Genomic DNA, 20,973 nt, shown 5'->3' with positions numbered 1-20,973 from the left:
CAGCCAGCTAGAGAAGCTAGGGGGAGACGCCGTACGTCCGATTGGCTTGCGGACACGGTCTCCTGGTTGTGGACCAGGCATGGTGATCTGGAAATGAGTTTGGCTTTTCCCAGTGGATGGTGGAACTTAGAAATGCACCGTGTGGGTTCCGATTTTACGGAGCCTGTGCTTGAAACGGTGACGGCTGCAAGGGAGCAAATATTCTGATGCATTTCCCACTACGCCTCTTCCAGACGTCCTTCAGGAATCCAAACCAGAAGACATCGTGGCAGTGCAGAAAGCAAAAACCTTGTACAGGTCTTGTATCAATGAGTGTAAGTGCTCTTGTGTTCATTTCGTCGGGAGAACACATTACCTGTCCACCCTGGGACCAGAATGTGCGTGCGCTTCACCTTGCGTTTCTTTTGCTTCCCTAAAGCTGCTATCGACAGCCGGGGCGGCCAGCCTCTCCTCAAGCTGCTGCCAGAGGTACTTGGGTGGCCAGTGGCCACCGAAAACTGGGAGCAGACCTACGGTAAGGCGGCGCCCCGCCGTTCATTTCTGAACCGTGTGGATTGTCTCATGTCTCTATGGTGATATCAGCCGCGAACCCTGACCGCTAAAGACCACCGTGTCACCTCTCATCGCTTTAGGGAGTTCCTGGACAGCCGAGAAAGCTATTGCACAGCTGAATTCCAAGTATGGAAAAAAGGTCCTCATCAATTTCTTCGTTGGCACCGATGACAAGAACTCCGCCCAGCACATAATCCATGTAAGCATGTGCAGGTCAACCCGGGGCGGGAGGGGGGCGGTCGGTCATGTGACCTGACTTCCAGGCCCTGGCTGCTATGGATGTTTTCATCTCAATCGTGCGAACAACAAATTCCGTGCCGTGGTTCTGCCATGAGGATTCCTAGAAGGTTCTCCTTTGCTAGTGAGCCCTAGAGGGACCGCAGGGCTTTGCATCAGCCCGGGCTCACACACCTGCACCCAGGGAAGGACGTGACAGGCTCCCCAGGGGCGAGGCGGGGCCCCGGGGAAGAGCGGGACCGGGGAGGAGGCAGCCCGGGGGGAGGGGGGGCGTAGGAAGCGCACACAGGTCCTGGCTGCTGGCCTTCCCCTTGCACAGGCTTCTCTTTTGTTCCAGCAGTTCTATAGCCGCAGAATGGTTTATTATTATGTGTGTGTATACATACATGTACACACATACATACATACGTATCTATCGATATCTATAGCTACATCTTTTTTTTTTCTAGTTTGACCAGCCGCGACTCGGCCTCCCTTCCAGAGACTACTATGCCTGCACTGGAATTTATAAGGAGGTAAGTTTTGAGAGGGGTGCGAGAGGAAATAACTCCAAATCACAAACGGCAGACCCATCTGTCACAAAATCCTGTAATTAATGAAGATGACTAGAGCCAAGTTTAAACATCCTTCCCACATTCTTTATTCATGACAGGCACCTGAAATCACACAGAATAATGAGCCAGCTTTCATAGAATTAGTCAAAGAGACCAATGAAGGTTAAAAATTAAAAAAAAAAAAAAACACGTAGATTTTCTTATCGGCATCTTTATTTTAGTACCGAAAACCACGCAAGTCTGACTTTTGCAAAGTCAGGTTTAAGTCGCTGGTAAATTGTAGCATTGGCAAAAATGACCAGGTTTCTCGGGGCACGCGAGTAGTGTCGCTGAAGACCACGGCTTGCTTCACTCATCCTGTGACAGGCATCCACCCGCCTCACAACGTGTGCCCAGCTACAGTCCTTAGCTGTTTGTGGGTGCCTCACGCTCGCTGTGCGTGCTTCCTGAGGTCGGATCACACAGAGCAGGTTGTATTTCGGAGTCGATAGCCAACGCCGAGGTGAAGGGAAGCAGAGGGGTGTCCCCATCAAAGGCCGCGCGTACATCATCAGGCAGGACGGGCACTCGGCCCCGCGCCAGCGGCTCCCTCCCTCAGCGCTGAAAGGGACGGAGGAAGGTCAGCTCATTAACTTAGGCCGCCATCCTGGTTAACCCGGTGTGTTTCGTGTCTGGGATTGCACCCTGATACATATACCAGGTTTTTTCCCCCAGTTGTAATATACTTGGATGTGTCACACTTTCCAGGGTCTTTCTGAACTCAATAGGGTGATGGTTGTTTTTTGTTCTTTGTTTTCCTGGAAGATATGGCATCATGGTGTGTTTGTGAGTGTTACCCTCGGCAGTGTGTGGCACCCTGGCTCTTGAATCTGGTACACAGGTCTTTTGTTGTTGTGGAGGGGGTTTGTGTTAAGTCCTGGAGTTGTCAGTAGTTTAGAACTGGAGGATGTCACTTGGTTATAAGGTGATACTAAGGAGTAGGACTGGCAGTGTTCATCTTGCACGTTCACATGCGTACGTGAGATTCGCAAGCTTCCGTGAAGGACTCGCATTGCGTAGCCAGCCAGCAAGTGACCCCTCCCAGGTCCGCGGCCAGAACGACGGTCTCCGTCTCCTCATGCCGCTGGGCTCTGCGCCCTCGTGGAGGAGGCCACGCTGGGCCCTGTCTCCCTCGGCCGCCTAAGATGATGGAGAGCCTCCTTTCGCAGGGTGTCTGTGGCTTAGGGACCGGGAGCATCGGGCGTAGAGGAGGGCGGATGTGAACCTCCCCGTCCTGGGGACCGAGGGCCCTGGTGCATGGTGCGAGAGAGCAGCCTCCTCCCGCATCCACACACGTGTGTGCGCGCGCACACACGTGAGCATCCGGACGCAGCTCACGTGTGTACACAGCCACACATGTGTGAGCATCCGGACACAGCTCACATGTGTGCACATCTACACACGTGTGAGCATCAGGACACAGCTCACGTGCGTGCACGTCCACATACAAGAGCACCGTGTATTTCACATGTCCATGTGTGCACACACATACATATACTTACACACTAGCACCATGACGTAGTTCACATGTGTGCACATACACACAAAAACATCATTGTATTTCACATATCCGTGTGTGCACTTACACAAGAGCATCGTGATGTATTTCACATCTGCGTGCACACATGCATAGACTTACACGTGAGCATCGTGATGCATTCCGGGTGTCTGCGCGCACACACGTGTACCCTCGCGCAGAAGCCATTGTGGTGTATGTATTTCATGCGTGCGCACAGTGTCTGCAGTGCATTTCAGGACTAGAGTGCACGCGAGTGAACTGCCGGGCTAGAGGAACTGTTCCGGACTGGCGGAGGCTGCCGCTGGGGCAGGAAGCTAGCCTCTGGGCAGGGGAGGAGGAGGGGGAGGAGGAGGAGGAGATGGAAGGAGGAGGAGAAGGAGGAGGAGGAGGAGGAGGAGATGGAGGAGGAGGAGGTGGAGGAGGAGGAGGAGGAGATGGAGGAGGAGGAGGAGGAGGAGGAGATGGAGGAGGAGGAGGAGGAGGAGGAGGAGATGGAGGAGGAGGAGGAGGAGGAGGAGGAAGGAAGGAGGAGGAGGAGGAGGAGGAGGAGGAGGAAGAGGAGGAAGAGGAGGAGGAGGGGATGGATTCATTCAGGGCTTTTCCAAACTCTTTGGGTTCATTAAAAAGAGGAGGAGGGGAGGGGGAGAGGGAGAGAGGTCTTATGGATGCAGGAAGAATTTGGAATGTGGCCACATGGACAAAAGCCAAAGAGAGATGGCCCGAGTCTGTTGTCTAAATCAGGAAAAACTGGCACGAAACCCTCCCAGCCCAGCCCGCCTGGGACGGAGCTCCGGCGAAGGCGCGCAGTGTTGCAGATGAGCAGCAGGAGCAAGGCTGACCCTGGAGAGGGCTGGGTGTCTCCACCCCCTCCGCGGGGTGAGTGGGGTGAGCCCACTGAGGACCGGACTCTCCTCGAGAGTCTCCTAGGAAACAAATCCCCGCCCTCCCGGAACTGGAACCCAAGTGCTCGCCGGAGAAGGCAGATGATAAAGGAACGAGTCCATACGCCAAGGCAAAAGATACATTGAGATCGTGCTATAAAAGTAAAATGACAATAGCGTAGAGGAGTGGAAGTAGGATGGATGGATAATTCTAGCCTGATTGACGTGGGCCTTCTTGGTCCTCTCAAAATGTATATTAGCATCAACTAGTTGTACAAGGGGCTTTGTTCTGACAGGTCCGTACGTGCCTGCCACCCTCCATCTCCTCTTCCCAGGCATCCTCAACAGAACTTGCGCACCCCTTTGCTCGTGTGTACACGAGGCGCGCCGATCCCTGTGCACACAGGCACGTATTTTGGCCCTGTCCGCCCTCCTTAGTGCTCCAGTCACTGTCCCCTCACCCCGGACGGGCTGCTTGCCACACGGGCCTTCCAAAGGCCTGCCGGCTGCCGCGTGCCGGGTGCTAGGGAGACGGGGCTCAGAGGAGGCAGGGTGAGAATCACACCACCACAGTGGTCCACTCTGGACCCTTGCAGACCCTCCACGGCCTGCGCTGTCTGTGTGTGGCAGCCGCGCGCCGTCTGGGACACCCCAAGTCGCTGTGAGGGGAGCCCCACCCCCGCGAGCCGCATGACGCTTTAATCCCCCCCACACACACCTGTGAGCAAGGACCCCCCAGCTCCCCGGTCCCTCCTGGCCTGCACCACGCAGGTTTCCTTCCCAGGACAGATGGGCCGTGCTCAGAGCGGGGTGTCCTAAACAAACCCTCCGGAGCGAAGCCCCCGAGGGCTCGGCCGGGGGCCCTCGGTTCCCAGCGTTCTGTGTGGAAAGAGGCACCTTTCCTCCCCGGCCCTCAGCCACAACACCGAGGCCCCAAGGGCAGTCCTAAAGCGGCTCTGGCCACGTCCCCACGCCCCAGCTTTCCCCAGGCAGGGGGTCCCCATTTAAACGTCAAGTCCTAGCGCGTGGACGTCCCTGTCCAGCCGCACTCCAGGAAGGCAGTGCTGGCTGGGGTAACTCACCGCATTGCTGGGCTCTGGGACTGGGTGTGGCTCAGGTCTCTACCCGGTGGCTGTGTTATGGACTTCACCCTGCCCTTTAAAAGCGGTTGTCCCCTTACACGGCTCCTGTCAGTGCCAGGATGAATGGTTGCTTCTCGCGCAGAAGGCTGCGGAGGGATTTTCTTGGGGCCCTCTCTACTCAGGGCACCGCTGACTGACTCTTTGGAGACGCCGGCTTCAAGTGTTGGACTGTGGCTCAGGTCACATACTGCCTGCCCAGCATGTGCAAGGTCCTGGGGTCAGTGCATTGCACTGCTAATAACTGGCAGCAGCAGCAGCATTTCTTTAAAGGCATGAGTGGCTTAAGCGGTAGCATAGAACTTGTCTTTCAAGCTCAATCCTCACGACTGCGGAAGAAGAAAAGACATAGACGTTGACTTAATGAATGTCAAAAACAACAGGCAACTCTAGTCCTTATCCTCAGAACAATTGGAAACTTGACCGTAGAGTCATAGCTTGCTTATTAAAGGATGGTACCTCTAGCAGCTTGGGCTCCAAGAAGGCCTGGATCATTTGGAGGCCAGGAAAGTTGATCGAGGTCCTAACATAGGTTTCAGTCCTTACCAGCCAGGTTAACCCACTGGGTGACAGTGGCTATGCATGGGGGGGCGGGGGGGGGGCGGGGATTATTGAGCCTTCCCACAAAGCTGCAGACACCGTATGGAAGCAGAGCCAGTTTACAGACTGAAAGGGAGCCCTGATCTTCTCCCCTCATTAACAATAAAGCATCTCGCAGAGGAAGGAAAAGTCTCAGTAGGTTGATATTGGAAAATTCAAATTACCATGGCCTCCAATAGTGGTAATTCCCTGCAGAGGCAGATAGATGTACGTGCTGTGAATTCGGATCATTCAAAACGCCAGGGTCGGCTTCTGGGGTGTGGTGGTCCGTGGGTGCGGCGTGAACTCGGACTCGCTTGTTTATTTCACAGTGAAGCAAGATTTCTGATTAGCTTTCAAGGGGAAGCAAATGGAGTTGGCAAACATCTAGAGAACGATGAACATGTGCGTGTATATATATATATATATTAATTTCTGTTACCTTAGTGATTCGTTTTTATGCAGATTCACAGCTGAAAGCTGTTTTTTCTCCTGAGAGAAGCAGGTGCCTGAGTAGAAACTTTAGTTGGGGAGGGGAAAGACAGACATGGCGGGGAGAGGAGGAGGGAGGAAGAGGGGAAGGGGAGAAGGAAAAGGGAAGAGAGGAAGAGGAGAGAAGGGGGAGGAGGTGGGGGAGAGAGAGGGAGCCGGGGAGGAAGGCGGAGGAGGGGAAGGAAGAAGAGGAGGTGTGCTTCTAGGGAGCCGAGAGGAGAGCGCGGCAATACAGAGCCCCTTGGAGGAGAGAGACTTCCTCAGAAGCCGTTTAACTTATCATGCAGACAAGGTCACAAACAGCCAATTGATCAAACCGGTCCATTCTTGGTCCTCGCTTGGTAACATGTTTTCATCTCACTGTTAGCCTTGTGTCTGGTAATGGAGCACTGTGAATAACGTGTCCCTTTGCACTCAAAGTGAAGACACAGGTGTCCCTTGCTTAAAAATATTAGTATGGGTAGAAAACATTCTTGAGATGACGCAGCGTTGGGCATTTCTTAGCACACATTGCAGTCTTCGCTTTTCTCTGCCCTGTCTCTAGCCTTGGAAGTACTAAAGACCTTCACACTTCCTGATACCTATTGCCCGCTTGGCCTGTGGGTGCTAGGACCCTAAATTTGGGGTGCATTTTAAGTGAGATGAGGTTGTACTTTAATTGCTGAGAGGAAATAATGGTTAAGAAGCAGCAGGAGGTTGAGACGGAACAAAGAGAGATTTGATTTCCTGAGGTTGAAATGAATGAGTAAGGCAGTCACATTTGTCTATAAGAGGTCGGTGATAGTACAACTCCTGTATAGCTTTCTTCTGCAAATCAAAAATGCATCTGAAGATGAAATATAAAGGAATTGAGAATTGGCACCTAATGGCATCTTATAGTGAAATCTCTCCGCGCGGAGAGACTTGTGGAGTAAACTAAACACACTCAGGAACTCCTGCAAGCAGTTTCATTTAAAAAAAAAAATTACTGTTTGATCTGAAAACAAGGACAGAGAGATTTCCTGATCATATTATTTCAGCATGTAGCTATGTTCTCATCAAACATAAAAGTATTCAAGGTAGGTATAAAGAAAACCTGAGAACTGGCTTGGGTAAGGAATTTACTGTCGTGTAAGGAAAAGCAATCCGATGGAATTATTTCTCGTGAAGGATTTTGCAATTTCATTGGTTGTTGTTTTTTTGGTGGGGGGTTGCTGCTGTTGTTGTTGGTTGTGGGGCTTGAACTCAGGGCCTGGGCAGTGTCCTTGAGCCTCTTTGTGCTCAAGGGCAGTGCTGTACCACTTTGAGCCACTTCTGGGTTTTGACTGGTTCATTGGAGATAAGAGTCTCCTGAGGACTTTCCTGCCTGGGCTGGCTTCAAACCGTGAGCCTCAGACCTCAGCCTCCTAGTAGCTAGGATGACAGGCATGAGCCTCCAGCACCTGCCATTGCAGTTCCATTCATATCAAGGCAAAATAACTAGACTGAAAATTGCATGAGCTCTAGTCAGTGGTTAGGAAGTATTTATTGTCATTTTTTATTTGTTTCGCTGTGCTGAGGTTAGAACTCAGGGCGTTGTGCTTGCTGGGCAGATGTTCTACCACTGAGCCAGAGCTTTAAGCTCTAACTCAAAGATGGCTTTATGTTCTAAGAATCTGTGCAGGTCATTTCTTTCAGTATGTAGGGAAGGATTTCTGTCTCACCGTGCTTCATCTGCTATGGAAAATGGAACCCTTTACAGCACTTTGGCTGGACTGTGTTACGTCAGAATCATTTGTGACTTGTTTTCAGTAAGGAAAGAATCGTTTCGACTTAGAACACCATGCTGGATATTTTAAAAGTTCTCCAACCTTTTATCATTTATTTCTTGCAGGCCTGTACAGCATACGTGGATTTTATGATTTCTGTTGCCAAACTGATTCGTCAGGAGGAAGGATTGCCTGTTGATGAGAACCAGCTTGCCCTGGAGATGAATAAAGTTATGGAACTGGAAAAGGAAATTGCCAACGTAAAACACATTTTCTTTTCTGATATGCTGACTAATGCCAATCACGATTTTCTCCAGCCCCTCTGGGGACACCAGTATAACTCCAACCACAGGATAAAAATTCATCACTTAGGAATGGATCACTGACTGCAAAAAAGCCTTTGAAACTGGAGCGTTTTAGAGTAAACTGACTGACACCTTAACTCTGACAAATATTAAGCTAGATACACTTAATTGCCAGTAATAAGTGGATCACACCCCAAAACACTGCCAAAATAGTCAAACTGTTGGATGCCTTTGAGAGCAAATCTGCTAAAAAAAAAAAAAAAAAAAAAAACTGGTATCTAGAATGATGGTATTTTATAGTGAAATTTCACAGTGTTTGGGAGCATTATGGAGCAAAACAAACCCAGGGTGTGTGGGTTTCACACACATAAAGCTTTTGCTGTTGAAAACAGTTTGACTTATTTTTTTTTGTAATTTTAGAACTTAAAAGGATCACAGAGATTCATTTCTACCCCTTCCTGATGAAGTGCGAGCCCTAACCGTGGCCAGAGGCCAAGAGCAGATTAGCAGACTGCTGAGCTAGGAGAAGGGAGAGAGGCCCGGAGTCTCAGGGTCCAGGGTGGTGTGGTGTATGTAGTTCTCTGGGTCCAGGTGAACCCTGGGAGTCTGAGCTGACCACGCTGTTCCCTGGTGGCCCTTGGATGGGGCCCTGTGGTCATGATTCAGAGAACTTGGACTCTAATTAGTGTCTGGGCTCACTGACCCCATACTGAGTCAGCCCCGTTCCCAATCAATCCCCCGAACCCCTCACCCCTGCCAGGTGGCCCTACCAGAATCTTAAAGAAAGAAGATCTTAAGGAAATTTTAACTTTCCTGGGCTACCTGGAACCAAGTTCCCAGGCCTAGCTGGACTGCTTCGAGCTACAGCTGGATGGGTGGTAGCCTGATCCATTGGTGGGTGCAGTCTGATGTGTTGGTGGTATAACGATGGGTTCCATGCAGTTCTGCAATTGCACAGCAGTGACAGGGGACAATCCTGCTCTGGGATTGTGCCATTCCTGCTGTCTGAGTTCTCCCTGAACCAGCCTTGGTCTGTAGAGACAGAGCTTTGTCACCTCAGAATTGTCTATGAGTCTCTGAGCTGGGCATGGGGGTCTCAGCTACCTTGGTGCTCTGCCTTTGTTTCTCTGACAATGTCCAGCTCCGATAGCCCACTCCGATAGCAGTGGTGACTGTTGTCATAAGCCTACGTTGCCTTTGGAGCACATTTCAGCCAGTATCACCAAGTAATGATAGCCCTTGCCTTAAATTCACATTTACTCACCGCGGCCGCTCGTTAGAGGGCTGCTGGTATCGTATCTTAGTTTTCAGATTTAGTGAACAAAATAAGATTGGCCGCCACTGAGCAGAGTTGTGGTTGTGCAGAATGGGAGAGGCACGGGATTAGGAAATGGAGCCACCATTCCGCTCAGAAAACTCACAGCCTGACCTTCGGTTGTTTGCCATAAGTTACGGTAGACATGTTGTTCCTTGGCAGCGTTTTGAGACACTTAAAGGGGGGAAGGGATTGAGATTGAAGAGGACTGCGCCCAGGAAAGTTATCCTGTGACGCAGTCTCCGATTGAGTTGGCCATCCACACTGCTCCACAGATACGGCTGTGTGCTTTGGTGGCTGAGCGACATATACACAAGACTTTTGAAGAATTTTTAAATCAACACCGCAGCTATACATCTTGATAATTATTACCAAATGCATAAAATCTTGAATTTCACTTTTCTTTCTGATTGAAGTAAATTACAAAACAAGTGTAACATAGGCCACAGTGAACTTACCTTACGCTTTTTCTTTCATCGGGTATAGTTATAAGGAATTCCTTTAATTCTAAGATAATCATGAAAAATTATTATCTGTAGGCTACAACTAAACCTGAAGATCGAAATGACCCAATGCTTCTTTACAACAAAATGACAATGGCCCAGCTCCAAAATAACTTTTCACTGGAAATCAACAGCAAGGTGAGGAGTTTCTATCAGCCCTCTTACTGTGCTATATTCTCAAATTAAAATGCTGTTTTTTAAGTTCATTGACTTATTTGTTGAAATGAATTAGAATTCAAAATTAATTTAGATGACACTGGCCTTTGGTTAGATCTTTTATAAAAAGGACAGTTTGAAGTCATTTTATGTACAGTTAGAATAAATTTAAATTTTAAAACTCAATGAGGGCATGTAACTATCTTGAAACTATCACGGAGCAGAGATTGGAAGAAGGCGAAAGCTTTGAGACCATTATATCATCTTTGGGCTGTCAAACAATAAAACATTGAATTTTTTCTTAAGTCTCAAAGTAGCATAATGTATTCATAAGACTGTTGATAGTTTCAAGGCCATCTCTAGAAGAGTTTTGAACAAGAATAGAGAAGCAGAATTCAGAAGGAGGAAGACTGTCTTGTAGATTCTATTTGGGGTTGTGTCTACACTTGGGTTCTTGTTGAAGCACAGGCGTGGGAAATGAGGCAGTATACATTGAAAACTATCAATCTGTAGCTCTAATTCTCGTTAACAAGGATTTTTTTTAGTGTCTTAAGAAACTTTTCAATATATGTGTTTAATAAATGTGTCCAAACCACTGAAGGAAGTCAGATATTTAGCATAGCTCCTGATAGTCTAAGATACGGACTCAGTTTATGGAGTAAGAGATAGTCGTCTATCTTTTAGAAACTCTAAACTTGGCTTCTGAAGTATAAAACCTAAGTGACTTTTCAGCCTAAAACTAATCATTTAAAATGCATTTTTGGTCCGGCTTCCCTGAGCTATATTACTGTGTTTGAATCCGTTGCTCATTAATGTCCTTTTTTTTTTTATTTTTTCCACATCTCTTATTTTTATCCAACATTTAAATGTTCACAGCTAGAGTATTCTATTCACTGACAGCTCCATGGAAGATGTACCAAACAAAGCAAACCGTTGTTCTGCAATCACAGAAGTACACACTTAAAAGACATTATGTACTCATTTTAATGTTTGTGTGAGCCCAAAAAGCTATATTCTGAAAGCTGTTTCCTTTTTCTTCTTTTTTTTTTATTGGGCAAAGCAAGAAGATGACAATGGACCTGATTTCTAGTTGTGTGTTCTGTTCTCAAGGCTTACAGCTTTGTTGTTTCTCTTAAATGGTTGGTTTAATTCTGCTATCTGAATAATCAAATCATGTTGCACAACTAATTTTTATTCGATGGCGGAATTGAGGAGGCGTCCCAAACAAGTAAACTGGTCATTATGATAATCACTTAGCTTGCAACTGACACCCTTCCACGTCTGACCTTCTTACCATAAATGAATGCTGGGACCGAGAAGAGAAGTGTTGTTACTGAATGTTTTGTGCCTGCGCTTTTTTTTGTTTCCTTCCAGCCATTCAGCTGGTCAAATTTCACAAATGAAATCATGTCGACTGTGAATATCAATATCCCCAGTGAGGAAGCTGTGGTTGTTTATGCTCCAGAGTATTTAACCAAACTGAAGCCCATTCTTACCAAATATTCTGCCAGGTAGGTGTGGGGTAGCCCCCCTGACCCCTGAGCTTGCAGTTCATTTTGCTCTTTAGAAGCCACGCAGCCTCATGTTTTCTGTTGCTGGGTGGTGGGGTTTCTTTTTTATACAGAGATCTTCAAAATTTAATGGCCTGGCGATTCATAATGGATCTTGTAAGCAGCCTCAGCCGAACCTACAAGGAGTCCAGAAATGCTTTCCGCAAGGTGAAGAAACACTCTCTCTTTCCTTAAGACTTACACCGTCCAAGGTCCACCCACAGTTGGGAAAGTTGGCCACGCTCACTGCTAGGATGGGATGAACTCTGCCGAGCACTGGCTGCGTGGCACATGCCTGGGGCGTGTTTCCCAGGCGAGGGGGGGCGGTGCTCACGGGCTGGGCATGGTGACGGGATCCCCTAGGCCCTGAAGGACAGCCTGGGCTGGGCCAGCAGCTGAGGAGATCACCGTATCCATTTGTCGTCGCTGTGGTCGTGTTCAAAGCCACCGCAGGGTGTCTGTCTCAATGAATCTGACTTTCAGATGCCCCCTGCACCCTGGACATAGACACAGTTAGGCCACACCGATGTGGAAATCCACGGACAACACGATTACCAGAAGCAACAGCCTTAGAGCCTGGCCGTGGGCTGTAGCTACAGCATGGAAAGGATTGCTTTAGTCCTGTCTAGAGCTTGGGGGGGGGGGGGGGGGGGGGGGGTTGGGGAAGCCCAAGCCTGCATTGCTGAGTGTCCTGGAAAGAAAAGAAAATGAAAAACCTGAAAACTCCAGTTTCCCCCCCCCTCAGAAAGAAAACATAGCACATGTTTCTAATTAAAGAATACAAAAAAGGGCATTGTGCTAAATTCCCTTCACCGAAGCGAATCCCCTGATACTTAAATGTATCCACAGAAAGTTTTGCTCACGTTCAGCTAACACATGGAAAAAAGCAGGCATGTGTTTTCCTGGGTAGACTATTTCCCCTCCGCTACATTCATTGCGCATGTTTACGTGATGAGCACCATGTCTTGATTTGCTTTCGCAAAGCTTTCTGGAAGGACATGAACTCATCATAGCCCGAAGTGCCACCCACCGAGCGAGAGGACACGCTGTTTGCAGACCACGTGTGGGCAAACAGTGTGGCTGGAGTAGATTTCGTCGCAGGTGGGGGAGGTGGGGCTGGTGAGGCGAACGGGCCGTCGAGGCGGTCCCCCCCCCCGCGCTCCAGCGCAGCCTCCTCCTCCGCTCTGCCCTAGGCTCTCTACGGCACCACCTCGGAAACGGCCACGTGGCGACGCTGCGCCAACTATGTCAACGGCAACATGGAGAACGCCGTGGGAAGGCTGTACGTGGAGGCCGCGTTCGCGGGGGACAGCAAGCACGTGGTACCGTCTCAGGCCTGGGGGTGGGGGGGACAGCGAGCGTGTGGCCGTGGACGTGGCCGCAGGGAGGGAGGCTGGGGGCGGGGGGGGTGGCTCGGCTCCTCACCCGGTGACCTCACGGTGCCCAGCCACTGTTGCCGGTCACGAGTGTCCACAGCTCAGCTCAGATTTCATGCGCTGGGCGGGGAGCCTGCCCTCAGTTTCCCCGCCAGCCTCACCACCCCCTCTGCCCTCGCATCCGGGTGCTCCTGCCTCTGATACCGTTGAATCCAAAGCGCGCTGTCCGCTTTCCAGACGCGGTGCGCTGGTGACCCCGCGCGTGCACGGCGTGTCCCTGGCGACGTCACCTGCGAGCTGACCACAAATGCTGACTTCCTGAGGGGGACGGGGTGGGGGAGGGGGGGGTCCTTGGGAAGATAAGAACTACTCCCTGTCTTGCACTGCGACGGAAAAGAAGGCAAGGGATTTAGCAGCGTGGTGAAAGGATGGACTGAGATTTTGCTCCATGCGTAATTAAGCCTCTAATGGTTTAAGTATCAATCGGCTAACATTTTGATAGCTCTTTGCCAGCTAGGGGGACCATTACATTCCGTACCAGCTGATGGTGATTCTGTACCCGTGGTGATTCTTTAAAATTAATGTGTATAGTATGAACAGTTTCATGAGGGATAGGAATTGGAATCAGAATAAGAACGGGCAGGAATATAGGGATATACAGTAATAACACTTTAGAATGTAATGGTCCCACGCGTTCATTTGTTTGATCATAATTCGTCTCTAGATTTACGTTTGTTAGCAGGTCATCGCCTTCTACAACCACAGCATGCAGCTCTATTTTTACAACTTTGAGACACAAAGAATCACGTAAGGGTCCATCTTCGAGCGTGTGTTCTCTTCATTTGAGGTGGAAGATCTCATTGCCCAGATCCGAGAGGTTTTTATCCAGACGTTAGATGACCTCACATGGATGGATGCAGAAACCAAGAAGAAAGCTGAAGAGAAGGTAAAAGTCGAAGGGGCTACAAGTAGCATTTCTTTATAGAGAGAAATTAACTTTACAAAACTCTTTTTTTTTAATTTATTTATTAATTAAACACAAATTTTTTGACAAGGTGTTGTGCAAAAGGGGTACAGTTACATAGTAGGGCAGTGTGTACATTTCTTGTGATATCTTATGCCCTGTTTTTCTTTCTCTTCTCTAGGTCAGGTAGACATATATACAATACACAATGTACCAAGAACATAGACAGTAGCCATGTGGCCACGCCCAAGAAAATTCGCTTAGGGCTTTAAATGTAATGTCGATATTAGACCATATGTCGACAGTAGACTTATATGAACGTACATACATAGCTTTTGAGCTATTGTATTCCCCTGAGAGGTCAATTTTTGACCTTTATATGTTGAGTAATTGTTTGGTTTTAGTTACATACTGTTGGGTCGCTGCCCCAATCCTGTGGGGAATACTATTTGACAAGCAGTTTTTGGTTTCACAGACTTAGTCTCTACTGTCTCTCCGTCTCCCTTTCTTAACAGTCATATATCAGGGAGATCATGCCCCTTTGTTTTCTGTGTTCTAGGCTTGTCTCGCTCAACATTATTTGTTCGAGTTCTGACCATTTCCCTGCGAATAACAATATTTCACCATTCCTAATCGCTATGTAGTATTCCATTGTGTATAGGTACCATATTTTTTTGGATCCATTCATCTGTGGAGGGGCATCTGGGTTGTTTCCATATTTTGGCTATTGTGAATTGTGCAGCGATAAACATGGAAGTACAAATGTCTTTTTGATATCTTGGGACCTGCTTTACAAAACTCTTTTAAGAAAAATTATAACCAAATAGGGCATGAAAAGTTCCAAGCTCCTTCAAAATATAATGTTTCCAGTTTCATGGATAAAGACTTTTTATAAGATTTTTATGTCAGCCACCCACAACACAATCCATATTTAGTTTTAAACTTTAAAAATACTACCATTTTCTTTTTTAATTTTTTTATTGTAAAGGTGATGTACAGAGGGGTTACAGTTACCTAAATAAAGCAATGAGTACGTTTCTTTTCAAACGATGTTACCCCTCCCTCGTTTTCTCCCATTTTCCCTCCCCTCGACTCCCCTCCCCCCAGTTGTAAAGTTCATTTCCAACATTTTGCCTTGTGAGTATGGCTGTTGCATTGGTTCACCCTTTTTTCTTTGTCTCACCATTTTTTGTGATTCTCCTTCCCTTCCCGGAATCAGATAAATGTATATACAAGACACAGGGTACCAAAAATCAAGCCTAGTGACAGCAGGGGGTAACCCAAAGGTGTGGGGGGGGGGAATGAAAGGAAAAGAAATAACTGCATACAGTACACTAAGAGAAAAAAAACCTCTTGTTTCTTTGTCTTGTAGTTCATTTCAATTAGCATCATTTTATATGGTCATATGTACATAGCTATTGAGCTATTGGGATCCTCTGGTAGAACTAGCCTAGACATATATTACAAATGAGGGAATTATTACAGATGAGGGAAACCGGGCATCCTAATTTTCTTTGGATCTGGTTTACTTCACTTGATGATTTTTTTTCTAAGTCTTTCCATTTCCTTACAAATGTGGCAATGTCATTCTTTCTAATGGAAGCATAGAATTCCATATAGACTTCATTTTTTTAATCCATTTATTCACTGAGAAGCATATGGGTTGATTTTATGTCTTGGCTGTGATAAATAATGTTACAATGAACATGGTTGTGCTGATGGCTTTAGTGTGGTCTTATTTGTGGTCATTTGGGTAAATGCCCAGGAGTGGGGTCGCTGGGTTACAGAGGAGCTCTATGTTTAGTCTTCTGAGGAACCTCTATACTGCTTTCCAGAATGGTTGAACAAGTTTACACTCCCACAAACAGTGTAGTAGGGCTCTTTTTTTGTCCACAGCCCCACCAGTATCTTTTACTGTTAGTTTTCTTGATAAGGGTCATGCTAACAGGGGTGAGGTAGAACCTCAATGTTGTTTTGATTTGCATTTCTTTTATGACCAGAGGTGTTGAGCATTTCTTCATGTGTCTGTCAGCCATTCTTATTTCCTCTTCAGAGAATTCTTTCTTTAAGTCTTCAGCTCACTTATTAATGGGATGGTTGTTTCTTTGAGGATTTGTTTTGGGGGGAGTTAATATTTTGAGCTCTAAGTATATTTTAGATGTGAGGCTCTTGTCTATTGTATGGCTAGTGAAGATCTTCTCCCAATTTGTGGGCTTTCAATTTATCTTGCTAGCTGTGTTCATCACCACGCAGGAGCTCTGCAGTTTAGTACAATCCCATTTATCTAAAGACTTTGGAAAATAAGAGGAAAATCCTGTGTGAACAAATAGAGATTTGTGAATTTAAGGATAATATATTATTGGTTCATATGTTTCTCCTATAAAATATAATATAAAAGATCTCTATCAATCACTCTAAATTCCCCCCCCCTTTATTCATACTGTAAAATCTTATTTAGATGCTTAAAATAACCCCTATTTAGCTTCTTGGTATGGCTTAGAAAGGGGAAAAAATACTACATTGCAATTTAAGTGTAACATGTATGTTACACTTTTATGTTAGACAACTTGAGTTAAGAGATGTTGACAGTGTGTTTTTGTAATTAATTCCTCCAGGAGCGACTTCCATTGAGAACTTTCAGTGTCGGTATCTCGCATAGAAATAAATGGGAGATTCCTCAGGGAGTGTTAAGTTGACTGTGATCGTTGTCTTTGTGACTACATAAAAGCTAGGGGGACGGTGTCTGTGGGAAGTGCACTGGTGACTGTGGGAAGAGCCTGGAAATTGGGCTGGGTTAGGGCTAGCACCAGGGCCTCTGAGGTCGACTTTCCGTCGCTCTGGGCAGCTCCTTCTCTGCTCAGCTGGCCATGGCCTGGTGCCCTGTGACTTGTGACGTGACCAGACGGCTTGTTCTGGTCGGCATCCCCAACGTGCTGTCACAGAACACCAGCCCTCAGGCTGCCCTACACTGCGGTGGGGAGTTTGGGAGGTAGTTCCCGCGGGCCCCTGCGGGCATGTGTGAACTCATTGCCTGCCCACCTCCTCCCTCGAAGTTGTTCCTCGCAGCACAGTGCTCACACTCCTCAGTGGACCTGTGCGCGTGTGCTGAGTGAGAACACCAGCAAGGCAGTTCTCTTCCACACTTAGAATAATCCAAGAATGACCTTAGACTCTAACGTGGTTTTCATTCTAAGAAGTGCTGACACAAAGAAACCCACGTACTATTTGACCTTGGCGTTTGCCTGAAGCGCTTGACCCTAAACGTCGCTCAAAGTACCTTTTGTTTTTGTAGAATTTATACCTCTGAGAACACACCTAGGAATTTTCTTTTTCTGGTTAGGAATAAAGTACCATGGCAAGGGGCCTGATTGTAATGCATGGATAATTTGAGAACCAAGAGGAAAATAGACTTGGCCTCAGTAAATTCAGTGACACATTTGCTTTCCTGATCCTGGGGGAATTGTGTAGGCCCAAGCTTACATGACAGTTTTGTAACCAAATCACATCACTTGTTGACAAACCAAATTAACTCAGCTTCCTCCTCCATGAAAAGCTTAAATTAATTAGATTGTTTAAGAATAATAGCATATGATAGGATCAGAAGTCACTGGTGACAAAAACGAGAGAAGTGAAAAATGCAATAGACAAGCAACGATAATGAAATAATTAAGTCAAATAAATAATTTTAAAATAATCAAAATAAAAATTAGAAGTTTGAATAAAAGGCAAGTGCAAGCTGGGACAACAAGGGGAACACTGTTTTCTGCTTGTGTGATTAGAGGCATTTATTCAACTTGAGACGATGACTGCACCGAGTTCTGGGAACAAAGGAAAACAGGAAAACTCAAGGAATCTGTATTAGTGAAGCCCGTAGCAGAAAGCCCTGATCTATCTCCTCAGCCAAACCAATGAAGTGGAAAGATAATGATATCTTGTGAGAATGGAAGCTCTACATACCGCCCCTTCTATAAAATACCATAAAAGTGGCTCCGAGAAGCAAGCTTCTAACGGCGCAATGCACTGGGAGCAATGACCCGTGTCTGTTTTCATTTTGGCTTTCTCATAAAACCACAGCCCGGGAGTCTGGGTATTAGAAACCACACATCCCAGACCTGGCTTTTGTTTGTTTACTTATTTCTTAACCAAGACAAAAGCAATCACAAAGGACTCTGGCTGAGTGTTGTCAGATAGTCTCCGGCGCGGATCAGAGGCAAATCGTGTTTGTATCTGGAAGTTACAAAGCCGTCCTCACTCTGAGTGTTTTAATTTTCCTAGGCTCTAGCAATTAAAGAACGGATCGGCTATCCTGACGACCTTATTTCCAATGACAACAAACTCAACAGTGAATACTCAGAGGTAAGTGCCGCACTCTGGCCGAGGCCGGCGGCCGGGGCCCGGATCTCCCACACCTGGGAGGTGCTGAGAGGTGGCCAGTCCCACCCGCTCTCTCTCTCCTTAGCCTGTCTGGTGTTTGGGTCTTGCTATGCAAGTGTATACGAATGTACGAATTGAAATAGGGTAGATTCAAGGGAGAACTCGAGTAGTGGCATTCTTTAGAAAGGCAGAGACGACGTTCAACAAAATAACCCCCAGGAAGGGTGTTTGGAAGGGGCCGGGGAGGGGGGTAAGACCAAGAGGGGAGGGGAGGATGAACGAAGAGGAGAAGAGGGGGCGAATGCTGTGGAGAGTTCGATGCACACCCTTCCAGATGCAGAGGAGGGGGGAAGGAGGGGGCGGGAGGGACGGGGGAGAATGTGGATGGGTGGCCTGGACCAACATGCGCTGTATTCCTGAGTGGCTTTGGGAAATGATGACTCCTTTGGACAACTACTTAAAGACTAGAATTTGTAAAAAAAAAAGCCACCGCAGTCCTGATTTCAGGGTCAGCTGAGAGCTGACTCAACCTCATGACCCCCACGACCAATCCTGCTTTCTCCCCCCCCCCCCCCCCGCCGGCCCTCCGGGGCTGGGGTGACCGTGACGGACAGCTAGCCGTGAGGAGGCCTGTGAGGCCCGGTGCCCTCGCCTCCCGGTCCGCCCGCAGGAAGTCCATCCGCATTCTCACCCGTGTGAGTCTCAGGAGCCGTTAGCAGCTCGGCCACCCGGAGCATGGGAAGATGCTAGTTCGAATCCCAGGTCCACTCCTCAGACAGGGACAGGTGATTACGTCGCCTGTGCCGCAGTTTCTTCAGCTGTCTAGTGCTGGCCACAGACCCCGGGTTATAGTTTCATCATCAGGAGGAAAAGAGTGTAATGTGGATTGGGACTACGGAAAGCAGGGGCGAGCAGCAGCCGGGACTCGGTGTGAGCGGGTGGTTGCCCGTCCGTGGGCACGTGATCGTGTCAGCATCGCGAGCCCAGCCCGACGTGGTTTTCACTTCAGGGAATATTAACGTACAGGCTGAGACTGCCAGCCAGTTCGCTTGTTCTGTGGGATCCTGGACTGCAGAGTGAGGCTGGACGGGGGGACGGGGTTGAAGTGGCGGGGTGGGAGTCCTCAGTTCAGCTCCCAGCACCTGAACACAGTGTAGATGGATCCAGGTGCTATTTCTACACGCGTGGATCCAAGCATTCCTTCCTGACCGACTGAACTCCGCCGGGAGTTGGCAAGCCGTCGCTTTAACGCGTCTGCCCAAATCTTTTCTATTCTGTAGCTGAACTACCGAGAAGATGAATACTTTGAGAATATAATTCAAAACCTGAGATTCGGCCAAAGTAAACAACTCAAGAAGCTCCGCGAGAAAGTGGACAAGGATGAGTGAGTATGCTTCGCCGTCTCTCCCGTGATCCAAGCCACGGCCGGGAAGCCATGCTGCCGGCTTCGCTGGGCCCTGGGCCGCTCCCAAGGGGCCTCCCCCCCCCCCCCCGCCTCCACGTCAGCTCCTAGGGAAATAAGACGTGCAATGTCCTTTGTCCATTTAGAACGTCCAGGAACAGTAGTTACATTACACTGGAAGGAGGGTCAAGAATGTAACCGATGTAAGGCGTTCTCAAACGTAACCTCACTTCTTTATGCCTGTCCCAGACTGGACTAAGTTCTCAGGAACACCTTAGCTCACGTCGCCTCTCGTGCCTTCCAGTCTGCTCTTAGGCCTCCCGCCATATCTAGAATGTTCCTCCGCTGGCAGTCCCGCCCGGCTCCCCCACACAAGTATCCCCCAACTCCATCTCCTCCCTCGCCCGCTGCGTCTCCCCCCCACCCCGCCTCACCTCTGCAGGTGCCAGGTAGGAACGCAGGGCCGGCTCCCCAGTGACCTGCTCCTGCTCCCAGCCTGGTTCCTGGTGACACGGGGGCTCGGAATCAGCTCTCGGTTCTCGCCGGGTCTCAGGGGTGCATCTCCCCTGTCCGTTGGCACGAGTGCCGTAGAGCGAGGCGCTGAGCTCCCGGGGAACCAGGCCCATGTTTTCACCATGCAGCCTCCGCGTTCACGCTGAGTGAAAACTGAGTTCATGAAGGAATGAGCGAGCGGAAACTACATGCGGGAACGCGTGGTTAGCTAAGCAATCACGCGCCAAAGAGATGCTGGGTTCACTCGCGCGCTCATTTGTCGTTCGAACCCAGTTATGTACTTGATTGACGTGAGAACAGAGGCTAAGTGCCGACGCCATTGGGCCCTGGGGAAGCTAAAAGCTGAGCAGCTGCAGAAGGTGGACGAGGTACAACGCCGCAAACTCTGCCACGAGGCGGGAAGTGTGCCAGACAGGAGCCGGGTGTGCGACAGAACCAGCAGTGCGGGCGTGGCGGTGCGTTTCAGTGGCTCTCACGCAGCTTTTCGAACTCTTGCCGCACTGAGGAGCCTGAGCAATCGTGGTCAAGTCCTCCGGACCTCTGAGGTTCATCTGGTGCTGACAGAGGAAGCCCCCAGCCGGGCACGGGGGGGCTCACGCCTGTCACCCCAGCTACTCAGGAGGCTCTGATCAGAGAGGACCGCAGTTCAAAGCCAGTCTGCTCAGGGAAGGCCACACGATTCTTATCTCCAATTAGGCACCAAACAGTTGGAAGTGGAACGGTGGCTGGAGCGGAGAGGTCTGAGCAGAAAGGCTAGGCGCGGCCCTGTTGGCCCTCCAGACCCAGGCCGGATTCC

The 20,973-nt window shown here is 48.7% G+C and overlaps 1 protein-coding gene across 2 annotated transcripts in view; it reads left to right on the top strand.

Moving 5' to 3' along the window:
* Mme (membrane metalloendopeptidase) overlaps positions 1-20,973 on the top strand; it is a 63,976-nt gene that overhangs the window by 24,774 nt on the left and 18,229 nt on the right. For both annotated transcript variants that reach the window (XM_048347228.1, XM_048347229.1), the window contains exons 5-16: positions 234-314; positions 419-514; positions 633-751; positions 1,239-1,304; positions 7,845-7,979; positions 9,879-9,980; positions 11,373-11,509; positions 11,623-11,716; positions 12,742-12,870; positions 13,772-13,870; positions 18,164-18,244; positions 19,543-19,646. In XM_048347228.1, coding sequence (XP_048203185.1) covers positions 234-314; positions 419-514; positions 633-751; positions 1,239-1,304; positions 7,845-7,979; positions 9,879-9,980; positions 11,373-11,509; positions 11,623-11,716; positions 12,742-12,870; positions 13,772-13,870; positions 18,164-18,244; positions 19,543-19,646 — 1,243 coding nt within the window. The remainder of the gene's footprint in view (positions 1-233; positions 315-418; positions 515-632; positions 752-1,238; positions 1,305-7,844; positions 7,980-9,878; positions 9,981-11,372; positions 11,510-11,622; positions 11,717-12,741; positions 12,871-13,771; positions 13,871-18,163; positions 18,245-19,542; positions 19,647-20,973) is intronic.

The sequence above is a fragment of the Perognathus longimembris genome, chromosome 5 (genome assembly GCF_023159225.1).
Source record: "Perognathus longimembris pacificus isolate PPM17 chromosome 5, ASM2315922v1, whole genome shotgun sequence".
NCBI lineage: Eukaryota > Metazoa > Chordata > Mammalia > Rodentia > Heteromyidae > Perognathus > Perognathus longimembris.
The sequence above is the reverse complement of the archived record's forward strand: the minus strand, read 5'-3'. Positions and strand labels throughout refer to the sequence as shown.